Source organism: Gossypium raimondii, chromosome 7, assembly GCF_025698545.1.
Source record: "Gossypium raimondii isolate GPD5lz chromosome 7, ASM2569854v1, whole genome shotgun sequence".
NCBI lineage: Eukaryota > Viridiplantae > Streptophyta > Magnoliopsida > Malvales > Malvaceae > Gossypium > Gossypium raimondii.
This window is the reverse complement of record NC_068571.1, coordinates 1,640,520-1,650,875: the sequence shown is the minus strand read 5'-3', so window position 1 is coordinate 1,650,875 and position 10,356 is coordinate 1,640,520. Positions and strand designations below refer to the sequence as shown.

At 33.2% G+C, this 10,356-nt stretch overlaps 2 protein-coding genes across 7 annotated transcripts; both read right to left on the bottom strand.

Moving 5' to 3' along the window:
- Nucleotides 1-267: 267 nt before the first annotated feature.
- LOC105768803 (ADP-ribosylation factor) lies at nucleotides 268-3,496 on the bottom strand. 5 transcript variants are annotated; one of them, XM_012589017.2, is made up of 7 exons: nucleotides 3,332-3,495; nucleotides 2,512-2,682; nucleotides 1,441-1,511; nucleotides 996-1,115; nucleotides 760-878; nucleotides 575-656; nucleotides 268-450 (listed from the first exon to the last, which is right to left on the bottom strand). In XM_012589017.2, the coding sequence occupies exons 2-7, from the start codon at nucleotides 2,657-2,659 to the stop codon at nucleotides 445-447; spliced, it is 546 nt and encodes a 181-aa protein (XP_012444471.1). In that variant the 5' UTR covers nucleotides 2,660-2,682; nucleotides 3,332-3,495; the 3' UTR covers nucleotides 268-444. The 5 variants fall into 5 exon arrangements, with proteins under 5 accessions (XP_012444471.1, XP_012444452.1, XP_052489718.1 ...); XM_012588998.2 differs by lacking the exon at nucleotides 268-450 and having other exon boundaries at nucleotides 563-656; nucleotides 3,332-3,496; XM_052633758.1 differs by lacking the exon at nucleotides 268-450 and having other exon boundaries at nucleotides 563-656; nucleotides 2,512-2,677; nucleotides 3,332-3,486.
- Nucleotides 3,497-4,326: 830 nt separating this feature from the next.
- LOC105768785 (polygalacturonase At1g48100) lies at nucleotides 4,327-7,517 on the bottom strand. 2 transcript variants are annotated; one of them, XM_012588958.2, is made up of 6 exons: nucleotides 7,209-7,517; nucleotides 6,574-6,705; nucleotides 6,307-6,492; nucleotides 5,906-5,950; nucleotides 5,612-5,819; nucleotides 4,327-5,187 (listed from the first exon to the last, which is right to left on the bottom strand). In XM_012588958.2, exons 1-6 carry the CDS (start codon nucleotides 7,446-7,448, stop codon nucleotides 4,604-4,606), a joined length of 1,395 nt encoding a protein of 464 aa, XP_012444412.1. In that variant the 5' UTR covers nucleotides 7,449-7,517; the 3' UTR covers nucleotides 4,327-4,603. The 2 variants fall into 2 exon arrangements, with proteins under 2 accessions (XP_012444412.1, XP_052489735.1); XM_052633775.1 differs by lacking the exon at nucleotides 6,307-6,492.
- Between the last annotated feature and the right edge of the window lie 2,839 nt (nucleotides 7,518-10,356).

Here is a 10,356-nt window from a genome sequence, read left to right as displayed (position 1 = left end):
ATCACTTTCAACAAAATTACAAAAACAATTCAAAATATTTATAATTTTAAAACCAATTAACAATTCAAATATTTTATTCTTTTTTCTTCAATTTTTTCCAAATATATATAATTTTAAATTTATATAATGAAATTAATATATTGTAACAAGATTTTAATTTGACATGTTTAATTTTTTAATTTAACTCGAGCAATCTCACTCAACTCGACTCAATTCAAAAAATTTATAAATCGAGTTAGGATGATAAAATAAAACATATCAACTTGATTCAGTCGAAATATTTTCACTCCCATTTCCGAAAGTCACGGGTATAGTTGAGGTTAAACAAAGCGCATATCGCAATATCATATCTAATAAACATTCCGTCGTTACGAAAAAGTTTCGGTATAGCAGAGGAAGCTATCCTGGCCAGAGTTGAGCTAACAATCAAACACCCATCCTCCCTCATGCCTGCAAAAGAAAGCAAATTATGACTTCTATCTAAACCCAATCTGACCGATGCTTTCAATTCCGTGTTTATTATTCTATGATGGTACATGCTTTTCTACTTGAACGTTGTGGTTTAAGCACTTGCCTTGCTAGCAATGTTGTTGGAAAGCCAATCGAGTCCCTCGTAAAGGCCTTCTCCAGAAGTTGCACATGTACTCTGGATATACCTGTAACCGACACGACACCAAATCAAAACGGAAAATATCACAAATAATGTGAGCCTAAATCATGAGGGTGGGGAAAAAGGCAAAAACGAAAGGTAATATTTACCAGTGGCGCTGGCGGAGAGAATGAAGACCAAGCTTATCAGTTATTTCAGCAGCATTCATTGCATTGGGAAGATCTTGTTTGTTGGCAAATACGAGCAAAACGGCATCTCTCAATTCATCCTGAAAGGGGAAAAAACAGGTTAGCATATGTGTATATATATATATATATATATGTCCATGTAAGATAAAAAGGAAAAATATTTCATTGGATTTTCCGTATTTGACTACGCAACATACCTCATTCAACATCCTGTGCAGTTCATCCCTTGCTTCAACAACACGGTCCCTGTCATTGCTATCCACCACGAAAATGAGACCTTGAGTGTTTTGGAAATAGTGCCTCCACAAAGGACGGATCTGCACACGAAAGATAGAAAGTGACTATGTAGAGATCCAAATAAATATAGTAGAAAGAAGAATTTCCACCAAGAATGCGGCTTCTAGGTCCAGCGTATCAACAACACAAATGCCAAAAAGGATTCTTTTCACAAATGACAATCAGCATGCATTATCGGAAAGTTTTATGCCCCTGGATCCCTATGCAAGAATTCTTGAAAATAATGCTTCGTGATTTATCATCTAAACATCACAATACTGACATGTGGGATGAATCTGAGTAAATGTCACAATACATTTTACATATGAACCTCGTTCCATTGGTTTTTTTATTAATATGTGTTACCTTGTCTTGGCCACCGACATCCCAAACAGTGAAGCTGATGTTCTTGTATTCCACTGTCTCGACATTGAATCCTTCAAAAAAAAATACGAATAGACCTTTAACATGGTAAACCACCAAAATCCATCTCATTATAAAAATCAATCTGTAAAAACTACCACTCAACTAATCAAAGAATTATATTTAATAAACCTTTCTTCTTCAAAACTATAATGATACCGCTAAAAGTTCAAATAAAACAAGCAGTAAATCTGACTTTTCTTCCAAATCTACGAATCATATGAGTTCCTTTACAAATAAAGATAAAACTACATTGTTCACAAACCGACTGACAATAACATAAGAACCAAGACCGACAATCACGGTCGGTTATCAATAAGGTAATAAGATTCACATACAACAGGAAAGCCGAATCAGACTTATTTGATTCACAAACCGACTGAGGTCCAAGGACACAATCATGGTCAGTTATCAATGAGACAATAAGATTCACATATAAGCACTTCAATCGGACTTATTTGGTTCAGAGACCAACTGACAATAACATAAAGATTCGAGGGGTAAAAGTATCATACGAGCTCCTATACTAGGAGTCAAATTACATTTTCCCCCTTTACTCAAAAAAGGGAAAATAAGTCCCTGTATGTTAAATCAAAGACAAAACTGGCATTTCTGTTAAAAAAATTCATCCATTTCTACTGTTACTGACAAAATAATCAAAAAGTTACACATGGCCATGTGTACCTCATTCTGACATACAAAGACCAGTTTTTAAAAGTAAATGGATGAAATTTTTAATAGAATGACCAATTTGTTCTTTGATTTAATGTACAAAGATTAATTTGTCCATTTCTTGAGTAAAAAAGGCAAAATGCAATCCGACTCTTGGTACAAGAGTCTCCATGATACTTTTACCAAAATCCAGGCCAAAATCATAGTCAGTTATCAATAAGATTCAAACACAACAAGCAGTTGAATCAAACTCAAATTATAAAGCAAAACGAAGTCTTTCGAACCATTTCTTTCAATTCGTAATTACAATACAGGGGAAATGTGAATCTTCCATAAACTCACCGATGGTTGGGATAGTGGTGACGATTTCACCGAGCTTGAGCTTGTATAAAATAGTGGTTTTACCAGCTGCATCAAGACCCACCATTAAAATACGCATCTCCTTCTTGGCGAAAAGCCGGCTGAAGAGCTTTGTAAAAGACAACCCCATCTCTCTCTTTTTTTCCCCCTTTTCTAGCTCGCAACATCGAATTTTCACATAAAGAGTTAGCAAATCAAACATTAAAAACCCAGAAAAACACTAATAAATTTCGAAACCCGAATAAATTCAAGACAAAAAACATCAACTTGATAGAAAATATAAAAAATTATTCAACCCAAAAATCTAAAAGCAAAAAGGAAAGGCACAAAGAATCATCAAATATAACATCTACAAAAAAAAAAGAAAAGAAGACCCAAACCAATAAAATTCAATACTAAATTCAAAAACAATGAAATAAACCCAGAAAACTTAAAACATAAACAGATATATACATGAACTTGATAGAAAATATCAAAATTATTTAACCCAAAAATCTAAAGAAAAGGAAAAAAAGCAAAGGCATAAGAATAATCATATACATACACAAAAGAAAAACCCAAAGCGTTAAAATGAATCCTAAATTCAGAAAAATAACATAAACCCAGAAAAATTAAAATAAATAATAATAACAAAAGCAGATATATCAAACAAGCCCTGAATAAAAACGAGTTAAATGAAAAGGGTTAAAACTTTGAAAAAATCATTGAAAATAAACGGTTTTTTACCTGCTTTGATCTCGATAAAAGAACTTAGATTTCAGGGGGAAAATAAAAGGAGAAAAAGGAATTTTAATTAGGTTACCTTTGTGGAGAGCTTAGAAGGAGGATCTGATATTATTTCTCCTCAGAGTCTCTCCGTTTATGTCTCAGCTTATTTTATTCTTTTATTTAATCAGTGGCATCTAAAAACAATCTGCTCAAATAATTTCATTCCAGGGTAGTTCCTGGAATTCCAAAGTTCCCCAGGGGCTTAACATGAATTTTATTTAAAGAAAAAAGGTAAACTATATCATTAGTCACTAAAATATGAGTAAGTTTTTATTTTGGTCACTTAATTAAAAAAATTTACTATTTGGTCACTGAACTATTCAAAAGTTTTCATTTAAATTATTAGATTGTTAAAATCAATACTATATGGCTTTCTCTGTTTACACTGTCTATGAAAGCTCTTTTTCTCTTTCTCTTCTATAGTTTAGTTTTTTTTCATGAAACAACTTCGAACGTCACAGATCTGCGCACCAAAATTCAAACAGCTTTTTTCACCAATCTCCGACAGTGGCTGATAGATCAACTTGGAGCTAAGGTATGTTCTTTCTCGTTGATGGATATTAATCCACCATACCAATCGTCAAATTATTGCTTGAAGCTCACTAGCAGAACTTTAAAAAGAAAAAAAACAATTAAGTGACTTAAATATAAATTTTTTTGAATAATTCGATGACTTAAATGAAAACTTTCGAATAATTTAGTTATTAAATTATAACTTTTTTTAGTTAAGTGACTAAAACAAAAAATTACCCATAATTTAATGACTAAGGGTGCAAATCACCCTTAAAAAATAATACTAAATTTTGTTTGAATCGCCAGGGTGTTCATCGCCTTATGTGTGACCTGGGTCGCCTTAGCTTTATCCTTCCCTTGAAATTCATCAAAAAATAAATATAAGAAAGGCAAATAAATTAAAGGGTAAACTACACTCTACATCACTAAACTATTAGAAATTTACGTTTTAGTCACTCAATATAATTAAAAATTATTTTATTTTACGTAAAATGATTCATCCACAAGTAAGATATATGTACTAAATTCATGTTTGAATAGATGTGGAATAGAAATATTGGATTACAAATAGCAAACCAAACCAAATACCTTTTACTTGTATATGATAAATTTTGCATTGCACACCCATACTAAATATGGCCACAAACTAAACTAAATCCTTTTACCTACATTGCCCTGCAGGCAACAAATTACAATACACTTGGTACCAATTTGAAACATGTTGTAACTAAAAGCCCCAAACCGTATATTTCTACTAATCATATAACTGGTGCGTACTGATATCGGGTATTCATCAACAAGAATCGGAACTGGATTGAGTTCCAGCGTTGGATGGTTTCCCACTCTCCAAACAACTAATTGGTGGTTCAGTTGATGTTTTGAGCTCACCATATGTTTCCCAACAGAAAGGTCCACTGAGAGGATGGTTTTCTTTAACTGATTGCAGCTCGATGGTACTTAACGATACCCCACTGCACGGCAAGCTATCGCTGCACGCGAAGTGGACCGGTTGAACTGTATAGGTTCCTCGTATGTTTACGTAGTTTATCTCCGATACTTCTACAGCCGAAGATTGATTCGAGCAGTGGCCTTTGTCACAATAAAATTGATCGATCATTATTGGAGTTTCAACTTCTGATACTTGTATGTCTGAGAATGTCACTTGTTTCACTGAACCAGAACCTCCCTGCCATGTCTTGATTCGGACACCAGTTAATGTGTTTTGTAAATTGACATCTCGAACAGTAATGTTGGAAACACAGGCTTTGGTTCTGTCTTTTCCAAGTCCTCCGATGCTGATTCCATGGCCTGGTCCACATTTCACATCGTGGATATATACATTTGAGCACCCTGTTTGTATCGACACACAATCATCCCCTACACAAGCCAAAAGCAATCTCTTGGTTAGTAACTTGTTCATTTAGATACATGTGTACAAATATTTTAATATGAACATGTAATATTACTTTTCATGTAACCTTTAAATATATAGAAGATTTTAAAAGAATTTAAACGTATCTATATCTATCTGAGTCTAGGAGCGAAGTCAGAAATTTTTTTTTGGGAAGGGTGAAATTAAGTTATATATATTTTATGATAGTCAAATTACTATTTCACAATTTTAATAATTTATATCTTTGTAGGCCAAAACTTATACTTAAGTTTGAATAAGAGCTAAGCTGCTTCAAGTATTCATTTTTCTTGAAATATTGGTATTTGATTCCAGAATCCGATACATATTCAGTCATATTACGAGTGTATAACTCTTCAAATATGTAGAAAAACTTGAAAAACAAATTACCACAAGCAAGAGTAGCGGCGGAGATGACGACATCTTGGGAGTTCTGGAGGTGAATGCCATCGGTGTTGGGGCTGTCACTGGGGGACGAAGCAACGAAGTTGGAAATCTGAACGCCGGTGCAGTCATCGAATTTCAAGTGTGTTTGGGGGCTGTTTTGTATCGTTATCCCACTCACTGTTACACCATTACTTCCATAGAATCTTAATGCCTGCATGCATGCGTTGCCAATACCACATCATCATCATCAATCAAGTCAGCTTGTAAAAGATGGAGTTTTAAACAAGGATGACTTACTGTTGGTTTGGTGCTTGGCATTTTTCCATCCAGCTCGCCACTGATCTGCCTCCACACACAAGCAAATAAAAAACAATTAAGATTAAAATTCATTTTTGAGTAAAACTATTTAGGAGGGGAGGGGAGTTGTAATTTTTCCCTTCTATTAAAAAAATGGATAATTTAGTCCTTATCAAAGAGCAAATTATTTTTTCTATCAAAAAAATTCATCTATATTTACAATTAAAAACCAGTTTTTGTGCTTTAGCATGAAGTATATTTCCGTGTAGAGATGGATGATTTATTTTCTAACAAAAAAGGGTTAGTTTACTCTTTAATTTAATATGCATTAATTAATTGGTCCCAAATTAACTCACGATACAGGGGCCTTGATGACAAATTTACCATTTTTAGTAGCTTACCGTGTGATTAGTTGTGGAATCTTGTGGTTGAGCAGTGGGTGAGTCATTCCACCACACAGAACCTCGACCATCAATGGTACCTTTGCCTTTAATTGTAATCCCCTTAAGTTTTATAAATTCAATCCATTGCAAGAGGCCCGACCCCCAAGCTTTGGAACTTGTTGGAGCTATAATCTTCCCATCCAACTACATCATTTTTTTTAATGCATTAGTCTCTTGGTATGCGGAAGTATTGGAATATTAAACTTACTCAATTGATTTATTTACCTGAAAGACGATATTGGGTTGACAATTGGGGCCTGAGAAAGAAACTGGTCCAACAAGGAATGTTGAACCCGATGGAACCATCACTGTTGATGCCTCAACTTTACAAGCATCAGCCCATGCGGCTTCCAGTGCCTGGTTTTGCAATCAACCACATCTTTATTTCTTTGGAGATCAAATTTAATGAGATCTGAATCGGATCAAATCGTAAATGGTTTATATATATATGATATCATTAACTTAAAAGTGTGGAAGCCTGTCTGATTTGGTGAGTTCAAGGCTTAGAAAATATGGGTTTTATTTATTTATTTTTAATTAAATAATTAAATATATTTTTTATATGCATAATAATAAATTTGATTCTTAAGGTTTTTATTAATTTAGTTCTTCTTTTAATATCATTAATATTTTTAAAAAATTAAATCGGTTTTTAATGAAAATCTTTACTAAAACATAATCTTCTAAATGATATTGGTGTTGTAACTAGCGTGGCAATCTATATGTACTTAATGCTAACATAATACTATTTTTTATATGTTACGTCAACAAATAATTTTAAAAATAAAATTTTAAAAGATATGATATTATGTTTTTTTTAATTTTATATGTTTTTTTTTATGTAGTAGTAACACACGCACCTTGGAGTCATCTGTGCGTCCATCACCTTTGGCACCGTATTCCAACACATTAAAGGTGGTAGTGGCGTCGGCTACGAGGTCAGAGTTTCCTCCCTCCGCCATTAGACGGCGGAAACCACCAGCTATGCTCTGCTTCCTCCACTGTTTGCCTTCCCTAGCACTGTACGTCACCTCAAAGCTCGAAAACCAAAACAGCAAAACACTAAGAAATGCGATAATTGTCGAATTAACCCTACACATCTTGAACTTGAAAAAAAAAAAGAAAAAGAAAAGACAGGTTTTGGACAGTTATAAAATGCTTCTTTTATGTTTATGTGATTCGTGGAGATATTGGATTAGTTAGCTGATATATATATATATATATATATAGGAAGGTATAAGCAGTTCACGTGCTATACAGTTTAATGAAATACAAGACTTAGGAAATAATTCAAGCTTATTGGATCAGATTCATCGGATCAGGAATCAATCAAGGTATTGATATGGAGAAGAACATTGAATCGTTTAAACCGGATTTTCAATTTTTTAAATATTTTTTTATGAAATTTTTAATAATTTATTTAATTGAACCGGTTAAATAGGTAAACCAGTGGCTTGATCGGTTTGACCACCAATTTGATTCTAAAAATCGGGCTTGAAATATTGTATGCATTAGTACTCATTACACTTAATACATGATTTGATATCTGAATTTGGCTTCTTTTTTTTTCTAATTTGGTACCTATGTTATTTTTTTGGTCAAATATGGTATTTGTATCTTTCGTACCTAAAGGTAACAATGTAAAACTTTTAATGTTTAATTTGGATTTTAGAATTGATTTGATGAAAATTCATTATTAGCTAATAAGATTAAAATTAACTTTAATCAAATCAATCCTAAAACTCAAATAAAATCACATCTATTGAACAGTTTTGATAAATTAAAAGCAAAATTAAACAAATTCACAATCTACACAAAATTTATTCTATTAACAAAGTCATGAAAAGTTCAAATCTAATAGTTACAGCAATTAATTTTCACCACATCAACTTTAAAACCTGAATTAAACATTAAAAGTTAACATTGTTACATTTGGATACCAAAATATATAATTTTATCAAGTACTGCGTACAGATTCGATCCCCAAAAATATAAGTACCACATTAGAAAAAAGTGTCAACTTCTACTGCCAAATGATATATTAAGCTTATTTGTTAATCAACAAATGTTAAATGCAATACACTTTCGCAAGAAAAATTAATTAAAAACTGAAACTCTAAAAATAATTGTCTTTAAAATCATTAAATCTAAAATTTCACATGAGAAAATGGCGTATTGTTTACTTTCATTTTTCAAACAAATAATTCTTATTGTTTTTATTTTTCCTTTAAATAATGCAATGATTTAATTAAGTCAATGTTTACTTTTATCTCGCCGTAATTAAATCTGTCTAATGGGTCAAATATATGATCACCTGAACTTTAATCTTCTTATTTGAGTTCAGACTAAAAATCGCTTTTATTATTTTCTTTTTAAAAATTATACAATATTAAGGATAGGGATGAAGTAACACTGTTCAAATCAGATTAAACGAGTATCTGACTAAATTTTTGACCATCGTTCCATTCAAATCAAGACATTTAAAAAAATATTTTTTTATTAATATGTATATTGTTTTATAATTAAGTTTGTAATTCAAACTCAATTGAATTAATTCAAAAATTCAAATATGTATATAGATTTTACCACACCCGCAATGTGGGTGGATGAAAATATTTTCTATTTATAAAAAAAGTTGAAACACTGTCTTTGGTTGATTTTGGGGTCGGGACGAATTTTATGGGTTTGAATAGTGGTATTGGCAACACAACGAAGAAGGTAAGGCAGCACACAGATTTGCCTCAAGATTTGAATGACCCAACCGTGGATGAGAATGGGCAGGCGATTCAGATTGAAAATGTGGCAAATAATTCATATAAGACAAAGTTATTGAGTGCCTTATCGGGACAAAATTCAACTGTTAATATGGAGAAGGATTTTGAATTACAATATGGGGATGTGGTTACGGAGGTGGTGGATGGAGTCTCATCAATTACTTTTTCCGATCGCATACATCAATTCATTCAGCGGAAGGTGGCTTGGACAATTGTTATTAAACTATTAGGGAAGAAAATAAGATTTAATGCTTTACTCAATAAGGTGTCATCATTATGGAAACTTGGGAATCGGTTTCAACTAATGGATCTGGAAAATGACTTCTATCTTATCAGATTTCATGACAAGGATGATTTTGACAAGGTATTGGTGGGTGGCCCGTGGGTAATCTTTGGATATTATTTAACAGTGAAACCTTGGTCCGTCTAAGTTTTCGACAACTAACAATGAGGTGGATACCCAAGTAGTTTGGATAGTACCTAGGTTATCGGAAGGTTATTATTTAAAAAATTACTTCGGGTTACCGACCAAGTGATTGGTCCTGTGGTTAAAATCAATGAGCACACAAACACAACAGTAAGAGGATGTTTTGCTAGGTTGGCAGTGTGTGTGGATTTGAAGAAGCCGTTGATTTCCAAAGTCAGAATCAATCGTAGAATGCAGAGGGTTGAATATGAGTCTTTGCCAAATGTATGCTTTACGTGTGGGTTATACGAGTATAGTTCAACCCTATGTTTACGGAGTAAGTTAACCATGGTGGAGAATAGTACTGGTTGTAGCGAACCAGCGGTGGAGAAATCTAATCTACATACTCGGGTTGAGGAGGAACCGTTTGATCCGTGGATGCTAGTGTAAACGCCGATGGAAGGGGAAAGAGAGAGGTCTATCAGTAGCAAAGGTCGATGGAGTTGACAATTGCTTCGGTGGCTTGTGTTTCTTCATCCTAGAGACGGCTGGAGTTGAGATTGGATTCGAAAATCACTCCGATCATAATGGGAAACAAGAAGCAAAGTTTGAATTGGAGGTGGATTTGATGAGATTTGTGGGTGGGAAAGGTTTAAATGCAGTTGGAGAGGCTGGTAGTGGTAAAAAATGAGAGGCTAGGGTTAAGGGGAAAGAGATTTATGTAGGTAATGGGCCTAAAACGGGCATGCAAAAATTAAATCCTATTAATTGTTGTTATAGGCATAATTTTTAAAAGGGTATTGGCGAGTTTGAAGATGGATCTAAGAA

Excerpts from the sequence above, each read along its gene's own strand:
- LOC105768803 (XM_012588998.2), bottom strand. The coding sequence starts at position 2,659 with ATGGGGTTGTCTTTTACAAAGCTCTTCAGCCGGCTTTTCGCCAAGAAG. Across the intron at positions 1,116-1,440 it reads ATGTCGGTGGCCAAGACAAG|ATCCGTCCTTTGTGGAGGCA; the intron begins GTAACACATATT and ends TTTCGTGTGCAG. Across the intron at positions 879-995 it reads TGCACAGGATGTTGAATGAG|GATGAATTGAGAGATGCCGT; the intron begins GTATGTTGCGTA and ends TTCCCCTTTCAG.
- LOC105768785 (XM_012588958.2), bottom strand. The coding sequence starts at position 7,448 with ATGTGTAGGGTTAATTCGACAATTATCGCATTTCTTAGTGTTTTGCTG. Across the intron at positions 5,820-5,905 it reads TGCCAAGCACCAAACCAACA|GCATTAAGATTCTATGGAAG; the intron begins GTAAGTCATCCT and ends GCATGCATGCAG. Across the intron at positions 5,188-5,611 it reads CGCCGCTACTCTTGCTTGTG|GGGATGATTGTGTGTCGATA; the intron begins GTAATTTGTTTT and ends TGGCTTGTGTAG.